At 45.0% G+C, this 24,697-nt stretch overlaps 1 protein-coding gene across 2 annotated transcripts in view; it reads left to right on the forward strand.

Annotated features, from left to right (window-relative positions):
• flrt2 (fibronectin leucine rich transmembrane protein 2) overlaps positions 1–23,840 on the forward strand; it is a 46,413-nt gene extending 22,573 nt beyond the window's left edge. Inside the window, exons 1-2 of one of the 2 annotated variants that reach the window (XM_085381757.1) lie at positions 16,967–17,702; positions 20,021–23,840. In XM_085381757.1, coding sequence (XP_085237883.1) covers positions 20,477–22,459 — 1,983 coding nt within the window. In that variant the 5' untranslated portion in view covers positions 16,967–17,702; positions 20,021–20,476 and the 3' untranslated portion in view covers positions 22,460–23,840. Of the gene's footprint in view, positions 1–16,966; positions 17,703–20,020 lie in introns of those variants that run through there. The other variant, XM_085381758.1, reaches the window with a different exon arrangement.
• The last annotated feature ends 857 nt before the right edge of the window (positions 23,841–24,697 follow it).

The raw sequence follows: 24,697 nt of genomic DNA on the forward strand, positions 1-24,697 counted from the left end.
CTGCTGCGCTGAGTTTGCATATCAAACCCACGTCTGTGCTGCAACAATAGAAGTGGAACGAGACGATGCAGAGATTGTGTGCAATCGCCAAACGCTTTATGTTCACCAGACGAACTGAAAGTATGTGCGTCGTAAAAGTGCTCCGCAACGGAACGAGTGAAAACAGTCCGCATTAAATACGATAATGAGCCGTGCGATTAAGTCACATAAAGAAAGGAAAATAGGATACACGTGTTGTTTAAAGAAACGATGGCGTGCGTGAGTGATGGCGGGCGGTTTCTAAACGCTTTCTGAAAACAAAAAGAAACGTGACATCCGGGGTGGAAGGCGCCGAGCGGAACAGATAAAAGACCAAAAGGTTTCTTACAGCAGAGCAGCACCTTTACACGTTTTCCAGCAAAAATAGAGCAGGAAAAGGTATTAGCACCTTTCCTCCACACACACCTGTACTCTTCATTAAGTGCCAGAGTGTGAGTAATGCAGCGTTTGGCCTTGGTGCTTGAGAGTGGTAGCTTTATTTTACACCAGTGTACTTGTGTTTGTGCTGCACGTGGGCAGCAGTCCGAGCTGTGGAAAAAGAAAAACATTTTTTATTGGCATGAATAAAGAAGGCTGATTGCAGAGGAAGAGGAAGTATGAGAGGTCGGCCGCCAAACAAGCGAGAGAGGAAGAAAAAACAGAGGTTTATAATTAAATTCTGAGAGGAAGCCTTGTCATTGAGGTAGGCCATGTCGAGACATTAGCAGGGCAGCGGATGGCTGCGCACTTTTTCACCTTAAAGGCAGCGGCAGCCAAGGAGGTGACAGAGATGTGCACTCTCCCTGCTTTTACTCCTATTACTCCCGGCAACGGCAGACAAATGTGCAAATGCCATTTGCTTTCCAAGGGTATTATCAATGTGCAAGGACCTTAATGCCTCTGGACACAGCTGGATAGACCAGCTCCGACCAGCCAAGAGCAACAAAGCACTGCGGCTACCTCCACACGCACACGGCTTTTTTTTTCTAAACCAGAATTTTATTTTTTCCGGTTGTTTTTGAAAACACAAAATGACGTCAAGAGCACCAAAATCAGTTTTTCCTTGTCAACATATAAATGCAAAATTTTATGAAAGTTTTCACTTTGGAAGGATTTTCTGAAAAGCTCCGTTTTCACTGGTGTAAAATGGCGTTGACGTTTACACAACAGAGCCAGAACACGTAAAAACATAGTGGGGTGCATGTGGACAGCATCACGTCCATCACGTGTATGGTTAATATATAAGCGTGACCTGATCTGTTTCCTTTCTTTCACTTTCACATTAAATATCAACAGTCTCATGGAAAAATGTGAAATAGTCACAAAAAGCAATTATTTGTTTGTGTTGTCGAGAGTCAGCAAGACTTTGAACCTAATTTATTTCAACAGGAAGAATGATTCATGTCATGGCAATGATCATATTTCTTTATTTAACTGAGTCTCTTTCAGTCACAACTAATAACACACTTGAATTATAAAAATTTTATGGAACGGCTGTGTGCAGGCAGGAAAAGGACCCAAAGTGCAGACTCCGGAGACAGACGTGAACTCAAAAAACAGCTTTAATGTTGAACTCAAAGTAACAAACTTCCAAAGTACAAACATTAACGCAGGCAGGGAACCCCAAAACACACAGCATAAGGGAGGGTAGATAAGAGTAGATCACAACACTGACAAACTGAAACACAGGGCTTAAATACACAGAGGGAGCAATCAGGGAATGGGCAACAGGAGGGAGACACAGCTGGGGCAAATCAGGCCTGACGAGACAAAGGAAGCAAAACCAGACACATTAACGTGAGACATGGACTTTCAAAGTAAAACAGGAAACATAACACAGACTCACAGGCAAGCACTATAACAAAGGGACCAGAGACGTGGGACCAGGGCAGACACAGACACTGACTGGACGTGGGGATACAGCAGACAGGGGAGACAGCAACTATGGAACACAGACAGAAAAGCAGAACACTAAAACTCTAACCAAACCCCACCCAGAGAACCTAAACTAAGAATAATCCTAAAACCCGTAAAGCAAAGCTAGATTATAATGAAATAACAAAATCAAAGAACCAAAAACACAAAACACTGGGTCGACGACCCAGGGACCCTAACAAAAAATCTGTCTGTGGGATTCAAACTGAGGTAAACGGCCAACTTAATTCATACAAATCACAAAGCTCGCTCTCTTGTCTCAAACTGTGGATGTTTTTGCCATTTAAAAGTGAAAACCTTTATTTTGTGTGCATTGACACAATTGATTTCTACCAGACTGACAGATACAAACACAGAGGTCGAAGTCAGACGTAGCTCTGTCACAAAGAATCATCCGACTTCAAAAGGTTACATTTTTTTAAGTAAAAAATACTGCAAGCTTCTATGCAGTATTATATAAAGTTGAATATAAAGTTTTACATACAAAACAATATTCACATCTGGGTGCACAGTAAACATCCATGGCTGGAATCACTGAGGCCGTCGATGTTGTGATGCTAGCTCGTCTTTCTAACAGTACATGTTTTAATCTTTGCCGAATTACAACATATGAAAGACATCAATAACTTTTCAACCTTTTTCCCCTAAAAAGTCCTTTTTTTGCCCAAAGCATGAGGTTGTGTTTAGGGTTGGGCACTTTGGTCTCATGGGGTTAATTGTTTGTTCCATCAAGCCCGTCAAGGGTTGTTTTCCCAGGAGAGGAACAGCCAGCTTGTTCTTTGTTCCTCGTGTTATAGTCTTTGAAAAACAGCGGAGGATGGATCAACATTGAAAGTTTCAAGATGACTAAAGTCTCGTTTTAGTATTGACACCATCATTAGGGTAAATAGCAGAAAATGGATCAATCTAAGGCTGTGTCCACCAACAGTACAGCGCATTAGCTACAAACAAAATAACATTATCGGTGGAATTATTTGGCGTTCTGGCTCTGCTATTGCACACTGACCCAAACACTACGACTCCGCTGGTGTAAACTGATGCAAATCTGCACTTTTTGTTACCATTTTATCTTTTTTGCATATTTTTTTCTAGTTGAAAGATTCAGTTTCACCTCACTGGGAACAACAACAAGCAGGCGGTGTGTGTGTGTGTGTGTGTGTGTGTGTGTGTGTGTGTGAGAGGTGCTGTGATAAAGGGCATTCCTGATGTCCCCACTGTTTCTGTACTGGCAGACTGTGTGTTTGTGTGTCCGTCTGTCCGTGTGTGTGTTTATCAGTCTGAGACCAGTTTATGTGCTCTACTGTCTGTTTGTCTGCGAGTGTATCAGTCAGCTGGGTGTATTTGTTGTGTGTGTGTGTCTTTATTGGAATGTTTGATGTTTGCATTTCTGTGTGTGTTGATCAGGGAGGACGCACATGTGTGTGTGTGTGTGTACAGCAGGAATAAAGCGCCCCATTGATAAGAACAAGTTCTTCTTGTTAATGTATCAGTAGAGCTGGACCCACGCCAGAGCTGAAGTCCCAGGGGAGTATTTCTGCACAGCCCCCGCTGTGACACGGCAGTTACTGTTCACACACACACACACACACACACACACACACACACACACACACACGGCTAGATAGCCCAGGAACCAAACATGTGTTAACACTCTTTCCAAGAGATACATTGAAGAGGACATTGAGCAATGTTTCGTCTTACATCTCTCCGGTGGACGCCTGCTCTGCAGCCGTCTAAAATGCTTCCATGTGCAGTCCCTGCATTCCGCCTACCTTTCTGGATCATTCCGAGACTATGCCTGAAGATACCCGATACCCGGGGGAAAGCAGATAGTCATGAGAAATACCTGCTAGCTCTTAACAGTTTTAAATAACACGGGGGGAATTTTTGCCTTCCTTGTTTTTTTGGTCAGGCACATGTGCCAGCTATTGTTTTTCCTCCCTTATACACCAGGGAGATGGAGCCAAGGCTGTTTTATGACAGTCATAATCACCACCCCTGGCAGCTGCATAGGGACATCAGCTCCAATCGGCTGTTGCGGGGCACACCTTGTTGTCAAATAAAAGTGTCTGGATGAAGGTCGGCGGGAGAACAAAGAAGTTCAGTGTGCAGAATAAGCACCTACAAACTCCCACCGGTGCACAGCGAGCATGCTCTGCCTCGCGGCCATTTGTTTAACCGTTCCAGGCCACTGTGGATGTTGTAGAGACGTCCGTGCACGCGGTCTGTGACAGCAGGGGCTATCAGTGTAAATCTGTGCAGAGACACACAATTAATCACATCAGCGTGTTGAACAAGTGGCTCGCCCTGACAAATGCATGCGGGCAGCGGCCGCTGGGAGCGAAACATAGTATTTAGTGTACAAATGACATTCCATCAAGGTGGCGTTTAATAAAAAACAGGCACGCTCTCATACAGGACACAGGGGAGCGTATTCAAAAGAGGCCTGTTGTTTGGTGCGCACACAAGGGTTTAGTGTACTGCAGCCCAAATTTAGCTCGTTAGCATCATCCTTGTATCGTTTGAAATTGTAAATACATTTACACTTTTGTTAACTTGCCCGTTTATCACAAGATAAGTATTTACTGAGCACAAAACGCACTTTTAAAGGCAAGCGGGCAAGTTTTATTTTCCAGATGGCTTTGATATAGATCATAGCGGTGTCACCGCCGAAGCATGCTTTCCATTATTGGGAGCATTTAAAAGCTTTACCTCTTAAGGCTAATGCAAAGTGACAAATCCAAAGGGGTTCAAACAAAGAAAGGCAGCAGATCTTACAAATGGAATTGTCCCCATGGGCAAACCACATAATATTCATATCAAACCCGATACATCCACCATTTGAATTTCTAACCATGCAATCAGGGGCTTTGCCAAGTTAGTGAATACGCCGTGATGAGTGTGACGATAAGAGGGGACCAACGGGGCACTGTGGCTTTTGTGAAAGACTGCGCTCTCATTAGCCATCAAACATCTCGAGTCGGTATAAAATATTAGCTCACAGGCAGTAAACACTTCCTGTGCTGCAGAGCCTGGAAATCTAATTTGATAAGTGGGAATGGTGGTTTTTTTAAACTGTTCGCAAGAGCAGCTTTTCACTGGTGACAGGATGTACATCGCAGTCACACTGAGACCTTACAATTATAAAATATTATCTATCTCAAATAAATGCACTTTACAGTCGAGGCATTTGATGCATTCTGGAATTTTCTTTGGGCGTTCCCATATGGAAAAGATAAATAGAAATCTTATAAAGTTTGTGTCTGTTTTGTGTGAAACTTGTATGAAAAGCATACAAGAGTGAAAACAGATATAAGATCCATTGAAAAATTATATAATGAAACTTGTATGTTTTGGATACTTAGTAAAACAATGTATGAAAGTAATGAGAAAGTGGCCACTTTCATGAGTAAATCATATACGTTTTTACTAGTTCTCTTCCATATGGGTTGACTGCCCGTTTTTGCTCTACATGTTGAGGCCTGGGCTCTGGGGAGGCCGATCCATGACTGAGTTGTTTTTACTCATGTTTTCTGATTATTATTTTTTTAGTTTTAAAGTCCTAAGATTCAGTTTTCAGTAAACATTTTATAAAAATGTGTTTTTCTGTTTTATGTAATTATCTTATTAAAACCACAGCCAATACAGCCTTCGTTCTCACAATATCATATAATTGATTGTCCCAAGAATCAGAACAGAATTGGGGGAAAAGGCTTTTTTCTGCCCCTTTAATGTTGCTCCTAATTTGATCTGTTATTGTTTACAACTCTCAGGATGTTTGTTACATATGAACAGATAGATAATAATACACGTTACAGTATTACTGCCGACAGCAACTTAAAAAACAAACTTACTCGTGTCTGCAGACAAATGAATCCTGTCACCTCGCCTCGATGACGCCTGACGTTTACGTGATCCACCGTGTCGACACGAGTCCGATGCAGCCAGCTGGCAGGACGCTGTGGCCGATGTCACTGTGGTCAACGCTTTCGTATTACTTAAAAAAGGCCGTTGGCGCCTGTTCGCTCCGTCCCTTTCCTTTAGCGCTGTTATTCTGGGCAGTGGGTCTTATAAATAACTAATAAAGACAAATCCGTGATGTATTCATCTTAATGCACAGTGGCAACAGGGGCAGGTGTGCTGGCTTATTTCTACCTTTTGTAGGACAGCGCAATTAATCTGCTTTGTGCCAGGTTAAGAGCAGCGAGAGGGATGTGGAAAGAGACAAATGAAAAACCAAAAGGGAAAGTCATGAATTTTACAGTGAACTCAACCCAACGAGCACCTGACCTCGGTTACCTTTACACTCACACCTCCATCGAGAATCACTTCCTTAGAAAATAAGAGGCACCGGTGAAGTCGCCTGTTCCCGAAATAGAAAAACAATGAAGATAGGTGACGCTAGGCGTGTGTGTGTCGGAGAGAGGGTAAAGTGGGGAGATATTAGCCATGTGTGATTCATTTACAACAGCATGCTTCAATTAATCTGGGCAGGGTGGCAGCACCGGGGTTGGGCCCCGTGCCACCTGAGCGAGAAAGGAGGAGTGATCTGTTGCTCAGCGAGGGATGAGCGATGAAAACAGATCCCTTCGAATCGATCGCTCTGCTCTTCCTCTCTCGCTGAGCCTCTTTGTTCTCCCTCTTCACAGGACGCGAGGCCAGAAGAGGCTCGATGAGACGCTCTGAATCACCGGGCGTCCCTGAAGCACCCTGAGAGGAGTGCTAATTCTCGTGTAGGCGTTCACCTCTAGAGACGCCCTCGGGATGTTTCATGAGAGTGAGGTGGGCACGCTGCGGCAGTTAGTGGAAGCAGAGCAGGGAGGCAGGGAGAGGAGGCAACCAGACCAAGGGGCAAAAACCACAGCGACCAGATGGAAGTGCAGATTGTTTTAAGGGGCTACTGCCTCAGCAAAACCACGTTTACTGAAATCTCATGTTTGTGTTTTAGGACATAGTGAGCAGCACTTTGGGATCCTGCAAAGAAGAAGATTTAAAAAAGCGGTCATGTGCACATCTCATGTTGTTTAATTTCAACTCCAAAATAAGAGCAAAAGAACACTCGCCAGGCTTTTTAATACCATAACGCATGAGGTTACACTGAAGCTCGCCAAGTCCAATAGTGTGATTGTTGCAAGAATAAATAAAGTGGAACAAAAAAAATGTGATGATGATGAATTAACCAGAGGAAAGAAACGTATATTAAGACACAGGATAAGGATATTAAATTACGGCACTTGATGGGAAAAGACAAGCAAACGGCATCGGCGTGGCAGAGGATTACCGGCTGTAGCTTAGTGGTGTCTGACAGCGTAATTATATTTTTAGCTGACTGTTTTGTGAGCCGTTTCACCTGCCTTCTGATGTAATCTGGATTTATCCAAAGTCCTGCCTCACGCATCGGGGGATTTTTCACACCCAAAGGGCGAGAGGAGGGCTAAAACGGATAATAGGAGCCTTTCGCACATCCACCGCAATGCCTACTTTTTGGACGTACCGCAGGCTGAAGTGTCTCCTCGCTTCCCAGGCAATTAAACATTTCCACGAGGAATAGAGATTGGCAGAGTGTTTAATCTGAAAGTGAAGACGTGGGAGCACATAAGCAAAGAGGAAGTGAAGAACAGCCTTCGCGTGTGCGTCTGTGCCTGGCGTGCGCGACTGTTTGGATAATTTAAGCTGCTGAATTAAAAAAAAAAGGAAGCAATGATCGTAATAAGGACGACAACAACAATTATCTCTTCATTTTACTCAGGGTTATTTAAATAAAGAAGGTTTACAATGAAACCCCCATTATATGCTTAGGTAGTGTAATTATCTTTAATTAAAATATAGCAATTAATAAGTGTCTCAGGTCGTGCGAGCATAAATTGTCTCGAGACGTCCTCCACTTGGCTCTAATTTGAAATGGTGCATTAATAAATCAGCTGTCAGAAGAGGAAAAGGTTCAGGGGACTGTGGTGTTTTGGTGTTCCGGGGATTTAGTTAATTAGTTGGAGGGGAAAGCCAAGATAAACACAGATTGTCATTCGAGCACAGGCAGAGCCTTTAAGCAGCTGCTGAGACCTGATCAAATCAAGTTGGTGGTCAGAGCAGTGCAGCGCTGCAGCGCATACTCATCTTCTTAGGTTGCTACCGATCCAGTTTGGCAAAACAGTGTTTTATTGCCGAGTTCCTCGTTTTCAGACACTGAAAGTTTCATTTTATTCACGTGCAACATGAAAAAGAGAAATATGTGCGGGGCTCATTGGATGCGTAGCAGTCCTTGTGTTTCACGACATAAAGTATTTGTCATCTTTACTGTAAACCAAGCTTGTAATTGTGTTTTGGCAGCTCGATGAACTTGTTCATTGGCTTTGCACTCATTTACCGTTGCTGATATCAAAGTCTAGATTCTCTAACTTTTATGAGTCAACCAAAAAAATTCCTACATTTCCCATAATGCAACCCAATAATATCATTGGTATGTCCACTTCTTTAAAAAACAAAGAGTATGTTTTGGGCGAAGGCCGAGGCGACCCTGAAAGACACCACCCAAGTGTTTTCTCTTATAAAATCAGTGGAGTGGCCTTAACTGTTTTTAATTTTATTGCACTTCTACAAAGTTATTTCTCCGCTCACGTGGGCATGTGTCTGGCTGAAACTGAATCACTAGCAGGCTTTCAGTCCTTAGTATGAAATGAACCTACATTTCCCATAATGCAGTTAAATATTACCTCACAGAGAAGCAGCTCAAACTGTTTCATCAGTGTTGCAACCCTTTGTGTACAGAATAATGTGCACGTGACTTCCTCCTCGCAGGCAGTAAGGCCGTCATGACCCGTGTGATGAAATAAGTCACGAGTTGTACCTTGTCTCTGGTGTGGTAACTGTTGTGATCTTTTGAACCTGTTGAACTGATTGCATCTGTCTTCAGTCAAAACAGGCGTTTGCTAACGTGTCACATGAGTGACCAGCCTGCATCAGTCATCATGGAGTGATGAGCACTGATTCAGGGTCTGGCTATGGGATTGTGCAGTGCCTGGTTCAGTGACTCATAGATGTACGGTACTTAGAAGTGTTTAGCCTGGGAGGCAGGAGCGGCCCTGAGACCCTTTTCCACCCACCCAGAAGACTTCCTCTATGCTCCGTGCAGAAGGGGAAATTTAGCCCAGATGTGACTTCAAACAAAAGAAAAGCTGCAGGGATTGGAGGTGGGATCAGGCCCATCTTTCGCGTGACCCCGAGACCTGCTCCTTCCTGGCATCTGTCTATTTTTCTCCTCTACTGTTCTTTCTCTGCTGATCTCTTGTAAGTTTCTCTCTCGCGGGTCTTTTTACTTTTACTCCTAAACATCCTGGCTGTTTTTAACAAGCCTGCGCTGTGTCAAGGAAATCCTGCGAGGAAGCACATTTTTCACCAAATAAAGTGAAATTCCAGGATTTGTAAAGTTGAACACACTTCAAGCCTTTTAGCTAAAAACAGCTACATGAAGTTGGCCTGCTTTACGCTTTTCAGCCGGGTATTTTATTTCTTCTCAGAAATATCAAACGAGCTGTGGGGGTGTTTAAGAAAAGGTTCAAACGTGAAGATAAAACATATGTAGTCATGAAATATCAGAATAAAAATTCTGCAGTCGTTCTTCTTTATTTCCCTTGTGAAGAAAAAAAGAAACTTTTTTTTTTTACATTAAAATGACAGTTTTTGGCTTTAAATGTGTTTTGAACGCTCTGGTATGACAGTGCACTGTTCTCCTGCCAGTTTCAATTCTTAGTAACTTCCTTACTCCATGAGAGCCTGACGTCATCTTTAAAAATGCAAATACTAGCAGCTCCGTGAGGCTCCGCCTAAACACGAAATGCTAATAAGGCAAAGTTCACATGCGTCACAGTGACAAAGCTAACGTACTCGTGATTACTGTTCTGTTGTTCACACCGTGGATCTGTAGTTTCACAGGGATCGTTCAGAATACATGGAAATGTGACGCATTTTTTTATAAACAGGGTTGAGATGATAAAGTTTAATTTTAATTTTTTTTTATTTCATATTTTTAACAGGTTGTGAAAAAAAAACTAATGATCGGAGCATCAGAATTTCAGGCAGCAGCAACCTGACAGCAATCACCTTTGACCACTGCAATCATCTTCTTATACAAAGTTTCTCTGGCTGAACTTCCAACAACTAGTTCTGATTTACAAACGAGTGCCATTAAGGGAGCCGTGTCATAAATCCTTAACTGACCTGTTAGCATAGATTAGCAGAACACTCGCCTTTCAGGCACGTTTTGCCCTGCAAAAAAAATGATTGAATATAATTTAGTATTGTTTCAGTTTTTAAGGAATTACTGGAATAGCTCTCCTAGTTTGGCTTTTAATATGTTCATGGCAATTACAAATGTTTACCTGGAAGTTGAGTGTCCGACACACTCCACCCCTGGCAACTCTGGCTGATTGGGACCCACACCCAGTTTCACACCTTGGCTCAGGCGATTAGAGGATCATCAGGGGGTCCTTTTGTCCCTCTGCGGGGGGGGGACACTCCCACTGGGTTTAAATCTGGGACTCTCCACCATTTGACCTTAGAACTGAAGAAGCTTCTCAGATGAGAGGTGAAACGTCTTCAAGTAACTTAAAGGAGTCCAGACGCTTTTCTTTGCAAGCTCCTTTGACTCCACCCCTAGGGCGACTTTTGATCTCGAGCTGATTGAAAAGGTCAACCGGTCTCCAAACAATCACGGTCTGACTTGGATTCAATGCTGACACTCTTAGACAGTTTCGTAATAGTTTGCAAATAACTGCAGACATATTGCCAGCCCGTTGCAGTCAATTGGAGTGAGTCTGTGCCGATGAGCCCGAGTCAGCTATATGAATATGATTAATCTTCTAAGGACCATTAAAGTTTGATTGTTTGCTCCAGACAAAAATATGTCAGCAGCTATCAAAGTGCTGGAGCAACAAGGCCATAGCAAGGCCAAAAAAGCAGCAATGATTGGAAAACTACTTATGTCTTTATTGCTCAACAGAATATTTTTAATCGGGATGGTCTTGAAGGCTTTGGAGGATTGAAGAAATAAAGAAAAGTATTTTCACTCTGTGAGCAGATTGCACTGCTGTAGTGCTTTGAGACGCACTGACTGCAACATACTGGCAGAGATAAATATCACAGACCTGTTGTGTAAACTAAAGTAAAGATTTCCCAGGGTGGACGGCACCTTTTAAGATATTTTTCACAGCAGCGAGCAGCACACGTCAGCAAAAAGGCCGCCACTCATCTTCACAATTAGACACTGCACGGCACTCGTCAGCGGTATTAAATCGTAGAAGGGCAGCGATGACATGGCAGCCACATATCAAGAACCAGTCCTCTTTTGACCTCCTTTGATTTCAAACCACTCTGCCCCTTTTCTCCCCCTACACCCCCTCCGCTCCCCCTTCCTCTGCTGCTCTCTCCCCCATCCCTCCCTCAGCAGAACTACAGGGGCTTGCTTGTTGTCAAGTCAGTGTTTTTACAGCCTGGCATTAGCACAGGGCAGCATTCAGTCAGGACCCTGCATTCACTCTGGCTCCCCTATAATTCACATGCTCACGTTGGAGCGCGCTGCCTTCGGTGCTACTCGTGAAACGACCCTGATTGAGCCGCGACAGTTCCGCTGACCATTTTGCTCATTTTATTAAAGCAACTTTTATTCCTCGCCGATAAATCTTTTTACATTTTAAATGCCAACACGAAACAGCCCCCATGACATTATAGAGGCAGATGGAGTGGAGCTGGATTCGTACAGGACGCTGTGCGCTTGACTTTTTCCTCCGCTTTTAAAGAGGGCCTGTTATTATGCTCGTTTCCAGCTCCATAGTTTCATTCTTGGACTGCACCAGAGTAGCTTTGCATGATTCATAGTTAAAAATAATCCTCTTTTTTTCACCTTTTGTTTTTATGATGGGTGCCTGTGGCTAATCGGAAGGTTGGCGGTTCAATTGCTGATCCGGTCTGCATGCCAAAGTATCCTTAGCCAAGATGCTGAGCCCTGATGAGTTCATCCTAGTATGAATGAGTGCGAATGTCATTGATACAAAAAAATACTTGTATGAGTGTGTGTGTGAATTATTGACTGAATAAAGTAGAAACGCTTTATATGAGAAGAAGTCCCATTACCTTATACGAGACCTTGGTGCGCCCCAACATCTGCTATTTAAAAAACAAGCTTTTTTGGTTTCCTAATCTTTCCTTTAATCTTCCAACCTTTGTTCTGATTGGCTGCTCCTGGCAAAGAGAAACCCATGTTTCAGATGTCAGGATGCTCTAAATGACATAATCCAAGGCACAAATTTAACAAAAAAATGTTGGAAATGGAGTATTTAGAGTAGAAGATACACGAGCTTGTGGTTATAGTTATGTGTGTGTGTGTGTGTGTGCTTATTTTTGTGTTTGTGCCTGTTAAAAAATCGAAAGATCAAAAAGTTAAAAGTGGTAAAAAAAAGCACTAAATCTGGAGGGGTTAAAGAGTTTGTTCACAGCCCCCTGCCTCCTCTCAGCTCACTCCTTGGCGATATAATATACATCGTGTTGTCGGCCAAGTTATTTCCCTTGGCTGTGAAAAAGCGGCCCTTCTAGGAGTCGCGCCGTGCTGTTAGATGCATGTGGATTGATAATCGACGAGGGCAAACATAATTACATTGCCTGAGAAATTAATGAACGCATTGATCTCCCACTCTAAACCTAATCAGCATATTTTTCTTTAAGCCACTGGAATCTGGAGCGGCGGGCCCCCGATTGCATCACAGCTCGCAATATTACTGTGGTTTCCCACAGTTAGTGCTTTTCAGAGATCCTGTCAATACGTGCACGGAGGTTTTTAAACACTGATGTTGTTGCCACCTTTGAAGTGCCTTTCGGTGTCCAGATGTAAATTCATGCAGGGAGAAACGTGATAAGCTAATGATGTCTCTCGGGGACTGCAGCTAACATAACCGTGGGATAAACATATCTGCATATCTAAGTGGACTTTCCCCCCACGCTTCTCCTTCCTCTGCCCTCCTTTAACACTGTTTGGGGCCCTGAACAGGAGCAGATGGACAGAGCAGGCTTTGATGTGCGCTCGGGTCATGTGTGTATCTGCAGTTTTATCAAGGTACACAAGCGTGCAGAGTAAATACACCACACCAAAAAAACTAAAATCCCTGGGAAGGTCTCTGGGCAAGTGAAGGGGAATTTCCACTTCCAGTATGTTCCTGCATTTGTCCGATATAGTTTCAAACACATGCAGAAGGAATCCTGATGAATTTGATCTGCTGCGACTCTTATTTATTTATTTTGCAGGTAATTTTACATCTGACCTCTGCTCTGTTATTTTGCTTGACAACAATGAGCAAAACCAAATTAACAAGCCAGATAATGGCTTCAGCGTATTTGCCCATAGCCCCCCCCCCCCACCTTCCTTTGCTCATCTAAATGTCTGTCATTTCATCCCCATTTGTGTGCTCGAGAGAGAACGAGACATACCGCCGCGCTGCAGCGACCGTGAACGTAGCACACTGCTGCAAAACACGTCCATCAAGGAGAAAATAAAAATAGGCTGTTTCCTCTAAATTCACTTTATCAATAATTCATGGCGTGCGGAGACGCTTGATTTATGAAGGAATTAAATGTTGTGGACTGGGCCTCGCAACGGCCGCCCATCTGTCTCGGGGACGCGGCGGACAAAATTAAACGTGAAAGGCAAACGCGAGAACAACCGAATCATCTCGTGGAAGGACTGTAGCTTTTAGAAGACTTGAGCGACACGTGCTCACCGGACAGGCCTGACTGGACGATATGACGGGGGTGATTAAGCGGGAGCTGCCCAATTTGTTGGAAAGGTTGTTCATGACTTATGTGCGTTGTTGAAATGGGTCACCGCAAGTCCATCATTAATGCTCTCTGGCAAATGGAGGCAAAGATCAAAGGCAGGCGCACCTGCTGACCTGAACGGCTTCCTGACCCCGGCTCCGCCTCACGCAGCACACAGATCATGACAGCTTTTAGTATTTCTAAGGCAAAAGCTGACATTTAAATGCCTCCTCTTTTGTTAGTAATTTATATTTCTTTCCTGTGAAAGCTAATATAAATTAGAATGACATCCTAGCAGGATCAGACCGGTTTTGCCTCTGACATGTTTGCTAGCCCTCCGAGGCGACGCACTGCAAACCTCTGCCGTTCATGAAAGACACACATCATAGCCTACAAATGCTGTTTGCATGTTTCCCTACCATCTCAGGCACAAATCAGCTGTCAAACCTTTTACGACTTTCAGCGCTCTGCTGTTTAGACTGCAGTTCACTGAGGACGGGGAAACTAGCAAACTACTGCTAGTCAGCCTGCCTTTGCACGGTTGGAGAACACAGAGTTGACACTACAGGATAAATTCCAGTAGATAAATAATTGGAATGTAACATATTATGGTTTTGTATATGTGGCTCAATACTTACATGGGCAAAAGGAGAGTTATAAGCAGTGTTCCCATCTTACCATCACATGGTAACATAGTAACAATTGTAACAATGTCAGACTGCTGGTTTACTTAGAATATTTCATTCAGAACGGGAGGCCGAGCCCTTGGCTTTCAGGTCCTTCTTCTTTTAATAATAGACTTCAAACTTTCCTTTTTGATAAAGCGCATAGTTATGGCTGGATCAGGTGACCCTGAGTCCTCCCGTAGTTACGATGCAATAGCTGTAGGCTGCTGGGAGCTTCCCATGAAGTACTGACTGCTTCTTCTTCACTCACCTCGTTTCACTCTCTCTGTGTTTAGACACCACTCTGCAGGTAATCATTAGTTATTATAAATCTCTGGCTCCCTTCCTCGGTGTGTCTTTTGTCCTGTCTCGTTGCCCTCATCCCCAACCGTCGATGGCTGCGCCTCATTTTCTTCTTTTTAAAAAGGTGTTTTTCCTTCCTACAGTCTAGAAAGTGTTACCTCACAGGGGGTCGTCTGATTGTTAGAGTCTTTATCTTACCTTGGGATGACTGTTGTTGGGATTTATGTATAAAACTGAATGGAATTCAACTAAAAATTATACCACATATATGCATGTAGTTATATTTTTGTTTAGCTGCAGCCATGTTGGCAGTTGTGAATGCCTAGCATTGTGGCGTTTGCTAACAGTAGCGCAGAGTCATAAAGTCAGCAAATTATTTGGGAGGTTATACAAAGAGGATTGGAGTTGTCTGCGCTTCCTAAGATCAAAACCATTATTGGAGCCTGTCTACGATTATGTTGTCTATGTTTTACGACGCCGTGGAACTCGAGTACATCACAGTTGCCTGTATGCTGCTGCTGAGTGACCGTCTTTGTAAAGTTTCCCATTGGTTGGTTTTTATCTGTACATCTTTGCTGGGGCTGGTTCGTCCTTATCTCTGCATATATGTGTACAAAAACATAAACGGTATAGCCTGCACTCTCCCAGTATTACACAAACATTTGTCCCCAGAGTCAGAATTAGGGAAGAAAAAAAGCTTTTAAATGTGCTGCTGCTGTTTCCTGGAAGGATTTACAGAATGAGCTGAAAGGTCGGATTCCATGACAAAATTCGTATCTTGTACTTACATAAACTACTGTTTAAATATTATTGTTGCTGCTTTTCTTGTCTTCTGTTGACTTAAAGTTACTCCCAACACGTCTGTGAGTTGCCTAACCCGTCCTGTCAAAGCTGACTTGAAGCGAGAGTTGACATGATTCATTTAGTGGCTTCTCCTCGTTTCTGCCGTCCATTATCGTCTTCTGACTTTATCTTTTGGCATCTAACCACAAACCCGAACCATTTAAAGAGCGTTTTGCAGCTTTGCATGTTTTCCTAGCTTCAGGTGCACAACTGAAAAATATATTTGAAACACAGGTAAATCAGGCCTTCTTACGACAATAACACGTGGAGTGATACAAGCTGACTGACACATTTAAATCGTTGCTATTTGTGATACCTTTATTAGTTATCATTAATAATAATAATGATTGACATGGTAGTTGGCTTATTTTCATGTCAATCACTTCACACTGAGTTAGCTTTAAACATATTATGCTAAGTCACATGTCACATTTGAAGCAGAAAAACATGGAATCGTTTCATGTCTGTGGAAGGTTATTCCCTCTGGTAGCTTTGACATTTCTTTCATCCGAACATAAAAACAGTACAAAAGTTGGCCTTTCACAGGAGAATGAGTCACAACCCTGAATCAGACCTCTTCAGCAAAATGGCGTCAGAAGCTCATCTCACAACAGGACCTGAGTGTGGCAACAGCAGGCCAGCTGTTTGCTAACATTAGCCACTTTAAGCTGTTAGTCATTAACAGCTAGCCAGGCTGCAACACACTCACTGTACTTATGAGTGTGACGTATGAATTTCATATACTTTAAACGTCCTCACTCATGCACACTTTACGTGGGCATGAGTGAGAGAAGCGTCACGTGAGCAATTAGGCAAAGTTTGGCGCACTGATACACGAGGAGCGTTAGCGCACGCCGGGGACGTGCGCGGGCACGGCAGCAGTGCGCCGGTGAGCCGGTATTAACGCCAGGGTGCAATGTAGTCTGATGAAATTACCGTGGCTGTCAGCGCCTGTCTGGAAGCTTTGAGGCAGTACAAGAGAGTGGCTGCGGGCAAAGATGAAGCCGTACTTTTGGGCTTAATTATCCAGCTTTAAGCTAATTAGAGGAACACTTCACAAAAAGAACAGGGGTTAAAGAGGCCTAAGACATTACAGCGGGCCAACAGAACAGCACAGAAGCACCGTAGCTAAAGAGAAAGCCCCATTTGCCTGACACTGGAAATTAAAATCCAGGATGATATAGAAGGAAAGGCAGATTTTTTTCCTTTTGCTTTTATTTAGCGGGAATGTGACTCCAGGACTAATTTCGGAATTTTGTGATTAAAATGAAAGTGTGTGTGTGTGTGTGTGTGTGTGTGTGTGTGTGGTTGGGGAGCTCGGATCTGACATCAGTGGCGAGGGTTAAGGTAGGCCGGGCAAAATAGCGTGTGTGGGGATAGAGTGTGTTTGAGAGACAAACTATTTTCTGCAGTGTGAGGGCAGCGGGGAGGATCTGTGGCTTAAAGCCATCACGGAGCCGCTCTGGAGGAGATGCATTCTTTATTCTGAGGAGGGGAGGAGGGACAGGAGAGAGAGAGGGGGAGAGAGAGAGAGAGGTGAGCGGAGAAGGCACGTCGCACTATCAGCTGAATCCATCTAAGAAAACAACTCGCAGGGAGTCCGGGTCTGAGCTGCGCCAGGCACTGAAAGGCAAGTCTGACCTCCCCACCAAAAACAGCGCACAGGACGGACGCAGCTGGCCGTCATGGCCCGTGGCGGATCAGGCGGCGGACAGTTCGGCGAGTGCGTCCTCACCGTTCGGCCAGAGTGTGGAAGGCGAGAGAAGTGCCCCCTGCCGCTGTCTCCGGTGCTTTTGCGCCGCTCACGGTGTTGAGTCGAAGCGGAGGGAGCTCTCCTTTTAGAAGCTGGGAAAACGCAGGAGAGAAAAAAAAGTACCGACGGCAGTGCGGACGGACTCGCAGCCACATCCGAGAGACACACACGGGGAGGCAGAAGGGGACATAACCCATGCGGGCAAATATGCTCCTCCGTAGAGTCGCCGGGTTCGAGCTGCTCGTAGGAACCGACTCGCACAAACGTCGCCGAACAGAGCTTTACGCACGGGTTTGCAGCAGGACCGCATGAAGGACGGAGGCGTAAAGACGGGGGAAAAGTTGACTGCGGTTGCGGGGTTTGCGATGGATAAAGGCTCAGCAAAGGTACGATGGATGCTTTTCGGTCAATAATGAAAGTGTGTGTTAAAATGCAGCTTTACATCGGGCCCGGGCTGCGTTTAAACGAACCACTTTTCACTCGAAATTCATTATTCCAGCGCAGAAAGCGTAACCGAACCCACATCCAGCAGAACTACGTATGGTAAGGAAAGGCGTTCGGGTTCCCAGACACTTTTAGAGAGAAAAAGCAAAGGAAAAACGGTTGTTCAGTTTATATTTGTGCGGTTCATGAGACATTTCATCGAGTTTTTGGCGCTAACAAAACACGCAGCTCCACATTTTTCCCACTCGAGTGAAAACCTGAGTTTTTTTTTCTTCTTTTCCTCTTTCTTTTTGTAGAGGGGCTTTCACCCTCTGTGCACTGCACGGTTTTCGACCCCCCCCCCCCCCCGTTCCCCGCTTTGAAATAATTCATTCAAATGAACACCGCTCACTGGGCAGCCTTTGAAGTGTACCTGATCCGCCTCTTATCGCCTCTTAAATACCTTATCCATTTTTAAACTTTTAATTGCGTTTCTGGGGCTAAATCCAGTTCTAATCGGATTGTCCTGGCCACATATCACAGCGTTCATCTGGTGGTGAGAAACTGTGCTCCCTGGGCTGAAAATTAAATTAAAAAGAAAATCAAGACGGAAAAAAAGCAGAGTGTTGGTGGGGTAGTTTTTTCTCTCCTTTTTTATCAAGCCACTGCAGCTCATTGATCTGTGTTTCTTTGGTGGTGTTAAGTAAACTCGACACTGTGCTTCTTTGAATCTGGATTCTTGGTGACATTTTATTTATGCACCTATCGTAATCTTGATGCTGCTGCCTTCTGCTGTTGATTCTGTCGCTGTGGCAGCACATTTTATCACCTCATGTGGTTGCTTATCCCCACCACCACAAGCTTATTTGATTAAATTTAGCTCTTTCAATTTAGAAAAGTAGATCACAGATGTGTGTCAGAGGATTGTTTCTCCATCCCTGCCACAAAGAGCCCATGCGGGCTTCCATCTAGTCAACAAACAAATGGAGGAATTTAAGGAAGCGGAGCCATGAAGGCGTATAGATTTCTTCTTCTTTCTTTCCCCCCTCCTTCTACTAAATATAGCTGCTTGTCTGATATACCAAGTCTGGATTTAGTTGTTTAACACGGCCCCTAAACTGAACAGATTCCTCTGAGCTCGCTGAATGATGAGGGGCCCCATAACCCTGCAAGGCTCCTTAATCCACAGTCACGGCCGTTGCAGTGCTTAACATTCAACCAGTCGTTCCCACCGTCGTGTGTCATCCAATGCTGACTTCGGGTGGAGCTGCAGTTAAGCTGAAAGCTACCTATGGTAAGGAAAGGGGGGGGGGGGGGGGGGCAGGGAAATATTTGATGGCTCATAAAAGTTGGAATAATGGATTTTAGGGAGGGGTGGTCTACTGTAATCCAGTGGCCTTGTGCTTCACTGCAAACCTCTCCGAGGTGGAAAAACAGCCTGTATCGATCATTTGTTGCAGGTGGAGGGGCTAAATTATTTTTCAATCCCATTTCTTTTGACAGCTTGTGCTTGTCACTCCATCCGGGGCGCGAGGGGAGCTGATATGCAGCGCCTCTGTTCCTCGATTGCCTCGTCTTTGTTTTCCAAACATCCACAGCCTCAAAATCTCCAGTTTGGCCACGTTAGGTTCAGGCCTTGCACGTAATAACGAGCTCTTCCTCGGGCCACCGGCAAAAACAATTGGCTGTGTTTACTGTAAGCACTTGTGTGTTTACCCGTGTACCTCTGCTCGAGAATCTGCTCAGGCAGCTGGGAAGCAGAAAAGAGGCTGTTGCAGCTTGTTTTCTGTTCGGCATTGTTTTCTTTTCCCAGGAAATATCCTCCGTGTCCATGTTGGCACACAGACAGCTCATATCTTTATTAACCTCGCCTCTTTTTAGCATGTTTTCCATTAAGCAGCGGTGATGTTGCTGAGAAACCCTGTGAATCCACGAGTGTGTGTCCTTGCAGTGCTCTATTACCGCCTTTGATAGAGCGCACGGGATAAAAGCCTTCTTTATGTCTGTGAAACCGGATGTGCAGGAGCTGTTCAGAATATTTATCAGACTCTTTTTTTTTTTACATAGTCAGTGCATAATTCCACAGTGCAATGTTTTGTGCCTCTGTCTGTCTTGGGAAAGAAGGGAAGAGTGGGAGCAAAATGGAAGTCAGTTGGTATGTGTTTGTATTTTAAATAAAGAGACAGAGGGAAAAGGGAGGCCCCCTATTTTTCTTTTCTTTTTTTCCGAGAACAGGCCACCTCTGAAAATACTCATCTAGCTTCTCTTTGTTTTCCCGCAGGTCTCTGGATCCAAATGTCACCCCCCTTGGACTCTGCCCTGGTCTGGGACCAGCAGTGTGTGACGGACAGGCGAGCAGAGCCTGCGGTGGCACTCAAATTGGCCCTGGCTGAGCTCTGCATGGAGCAGCGAGAGAAGAGTCCTGCTATGGTCTGATGTCTCAGCATGGATGGAGTCAGTCGGAGGCCTGGCCACCACTAATGAGACCATCGCTCTTCGGCTGAGGACTAGCATTTACAGGATTACTCCCACAGTTTCCTGCTCTTTTCCCAGCTAACTGCATCATTACTTAACAATCTTAGTTGGACTTTTTTATATATTTTCATGGGTCTGGTTTTTGGTGGATATATACGTCATTTGCCTCTCTGATTTTCATTTTTTTATTCCCTCCTGCCAGTTTTTTTTTTTTTTTTTAATTGTTGGTTTGCCTTTTTTCCCCCCTGTTTGTTTTTCCACTATGGAGTTTCTGGCTGGACCCTGGAATAAAGATTGGGCTTCGTTCTTGCAATTTTGGTTGACTGTCATCCTAAGCCTCCAAATGCAATTCAGCCCAGGTGCCTCTTGTCCGCAAGAGTGTCGTTGTGACAAAGGGTTTGTGTACTGCAACGAACGCAGCCTGACATCAGTGCCTCTGGGGATACAGGAGGGCTACAAGGTCCTCTACCTCCACAACAACCAGATCAACAATGCTGGTTTCCCTGTGGAACTTCACAATCTGGTCTCCGTAGAAACTGTGTACCTGTACGGCAACCAGCTGGACGAATTCCCTGTGAATCTGCCCAAAAACACCAAGGTCCTGCACCTCCAGGAGAACAATATCCAAACAATCTCCAAGGCAGCTCTTGCCCAATTGACTAAACTAGAGGAGCTACACCTTGACGATAACTCCATCTCCACAGTAGGGGTGGAAGAAGGGGCCTTCAGGGAGGCGGTAAGCCTCAAACTCCTCTTCCTCACCAAGAACCACTTAAGCAGCGTTCCCATTGGTCTTCCCGAAGACCTGAAGGAGCTGCGGTTAGATGAGAACCGCATTGCTGTCATTGCAGAGGAGGCCTTCCAGAATGTGACACGTCTACAGCGCCTCCTGCTGGACGGGAACCTGCTGACAGATGAGGGCATCGCACCAGGGACCTTCCAGGACCTGGCCACCCTCCGTGAGTTGGCTCTGGCCCGCAATTCACTAACTTTCCCCCCTCCTCTCTTGCCCAGCCAGTCGCTGGTCAAACTTAGCCTACAGGAGAACCAGATCGACCAGATCCCCGTGGCGGCGTTTGCGGGTCTAAACAGGCTGGAAAGACTGGATATCTCCAGCAACCAGCTTCAAACTCTAACACAAGGTGTGTTCGATGGCCTGTCCAGCCTGAGGCACCTCATAGTGCGAAACAACCCGTGGCGCTGTGACTGCACCGTAAAATGGGTGGTGGTGTGGCTCAAATCGCTGCCTTCCTCTGTCAACGCCCGCGGGTTTACGTGCTCGAGTCCGGAGAAGGTGCGTGGCATGACAATCAGAGAGCTCACGCTGGATATTATTGAGTGCCCCATTCAACCCGACCAGCCGCCCTGGCCCACCCTCCGCTCCACACCCCCTCCCCCACCCACCACCACCCCTGTCACCACCATGATTTCCACCCTCATCACTTCATCCATCCCTTACTACTTTGACTCCCCCTCCCCCACGCTGCCCCCCTTACTTAACAACCCTGCCGGACCCCTGCCTCCTTACGAGGACCCTCTTCAGATCTCCTTCCACGTGGTCAACTCCACCAACATCGACGTGAGCTGGGCTTCCTACTTTACTGTCACCGCCTACAAGGTCACTTGGGTCAAAAGGGGCCAAAGCCAAATCAACGAAGGAATGCAGGAGAGGACGGTGAGCGGGGACCTGCGGCGCATCAGCCTCACCAACCTGGATCCCCGGTCTGTGTATCGGATCTGCGTGCACGTCCTGGACACCCTTAATTCCTATAGGCCTGGGGAGGATACTATATGCTCCGAGGCCAGGACCAAGCCGCCAGTGACCACCAAGCCTCCGGGCAGAGAGCAGGCTCCTCAGGACAGCATCAGCTCCACGCTGCTAATGGCTGGGATCATAGGAGGGGCTGTTCTTATCGTCCTGGTTACGCTGCTCAGCTTGTTCTGCTGGCACATGCACAGGAAGAACCGGTCGTCTTCGACCAAGTGGAAATACAACCGCGGCAGGAGAAAAGACGACTACTGCGAGGCTGGAACCAAGAAGGATAACTCCATTCTGGAGATGACTGAGACCAGTTTCCAGATAGTGGCGCTGAACAATGAGCAGCTGCTCAAGGGAGATTTCCGCATCCAGCCCATCTACACTCCCAACGGGGGCATTGGATTTAGAGACTGTCACCTCAGTAACAACAGCATAGCCTACTGCAAGAGCAGCAACGTGCCCAGTACAGAGTTCTGCCACACGTGATGCTGCAGACACTCAGTACAGCAGCACACACACACACACACACACACACACACACACACAAAGCAAAAAGACTTGCATAAACACACACACACTGTTTGTCTAGACATTGAAAAATATAAAAAATTATAGTGAAATATAACTGTATTATATATATTTCCAAGTTCTGTCTACGATGTAATTTATACTGTGGATAATAATGTGGGATTCTCTGCTATCTTTTTTATTCCTAGAAAAACAGATACAAGTGTTTCTTTTTTTTTATAACCAGCAGGGTTTTGGAAGTTGTTTTAACGGTCAGTACTGTACATGAACATGGATTTGTACAATCACGGCACCCTGGGTGTAGCTTCTGACAAAAAAAAAATTTGCTGTCAGCCTTGGAAATGTTTTTTGGGGGAGGGGGCGCTTTAGCAGGGCTGGGATCCTTTGCTAACCACAGAAGCAAAAATAGGACCTTTTCACACTTTGAAACCCTGCAAAAAAATCAAAAGAATAATAAAAACACCCTCCCCAGAACAACACAGCAGACGGGGAAATCCAAACACTGCTGATTAGAGGAAATATGGCGCTGGTTCAGTGACGGTGTGTTTAAAAAGGAAAAAAAGAAAACGTGAGAATTGAAGTGCACGTTCTTATTAATGGCAGCAAGGCAGGAAATGAGCAGAGGTAGGCGGTGGTGGCGTGTGACGGGGGTTGTGCACGGCCATGCAGGTTGGGAATATCATCGGTGTTGTTGAAAAGCCTGGGCTGAAAGTTCCTTGACACTAAAAGCATCTTTGTTCTGTTTGTTTCCAGGTAGAATTGGTGGGTTTTGGACAGCTCTGGAAAAATTATTGTTTCTAAAATCATGCTTGAATGTGCTGATTCTTGCTGATCCTTTCCTTTCGAAGAAACATTCGTTCGCTCAGCTTCTTTCCCCCCCAAATGTTTTGGCCAGTGAGGCCACAAGGGGGCAGTTTTCCTCAGCGTTTTTTGTGTGTGTGTGTGTGTGTGTGTGTGTGTGTGTGTGTGTGTGTGTGTGTGTGTGGTACATAGACAGGCCAGAGAGATCACTTTACCTCCACCATTTCCCCCGAGCCCATTACCCAGACAACATTACTCATGCTTGAACAGCATTGTGTCGAGTATTTTTGCTCATTGGGCTACTTAATGATGTGGAATAATTTAAAACTAACAGTGTTTCTGTGTTTGCTGGCTAAATGATATGGATTTTCACCACTCCGGTCCATTATGAGATGATTTGTGTGTGTGTGTGTGTGTGTGTGTGTGTGTGTGTGTGTGTGTGTGTGTGTGTGTGTGTGTGTGGAGAGCATGATGAATTTTGATATGGCTCACACATAACACTAATTATACAGCCACTTATCTCAACCTTGTCCCATCGTCCATTAGACTTTGTGATAAATTAGGAAATTACAACAATGGACTCGCACCCCGCCCATGATCGCACACTGCGCTGCGACCGAGCGCTTCATCTACCTTCTCATTATTTATCCTTTTGTCCGCACTTATAGTGTGGCCTTTTTCATTCACGCTTTGCTCAGCCAAAACAATGCAGCTGCTCACTTCACAACAGCATCTCTGAGAGGATGATTGCCACTCTGTCTGCCTTCCCGTGTCAGCGTCCAACTCTTCGCTCCGATCTGTGCACGGCTCAGTTAAAACGCTTTCCCTGCCCTTCAGCTTGTAAGCGTTGGTGGCTTCTCTTTGCATCGAATGTGAGGGTGCCAGTGTGAGGTCTTCATTATGCACCTCTTAAGGAAGCTTTATTTGATTTGACAAGATTTTATTTTGAGGGGCCAGGCTTAAAGAGCTGCTTCCCTTTTCTTTCCCCCCTTCCCATAATCCTCAACCAAAAAAGGGAGAGAAATATGTAGGCCTTATTTTCACATGGCTGCCCGAAGCTCATGCTGAGAGGTAGTTTTTAACTCTTTGCGAGGCACACAGATGCAGCTGTTCAAATGCACTGTACCCGACAGAGTCGGCACAACCTAAGATCACTTTTTACAATTCAGAGATTTTTTTAAGGGCTCGTGCGAAGCGTTGAGATTAAAAGTAAGCGCTCTTCCTATGACTCCAGCAATAGCTCAGTTTGTGATAAATTGGCCTGTTTGCAATTCCAGTGCTTAAAATCTGTTCAACCTTTAATTGAATACTTTAATGAATTAAATCATCCATCTTAAAATGTAATTTAAGGTCACCCTAAAATTATTTTTACGTATTGAAAATTCATTTGTTTTT

This window comes from Rhamphochromis longiceps, linkage group LG15, assembly GCF_057381845.1.
Source record: "Rhamphochromis longiceps isolate RC_006_pf linkage group LG15, R_longiceps_female_GT1.1, whole genome shotgun sequence".
NCBI lineage: Eukaryota > Metazoa > Chordata > Actinopteri > Cichliformes > Cichlidae > Rhamphochromis > Rhamphochromis longiceps.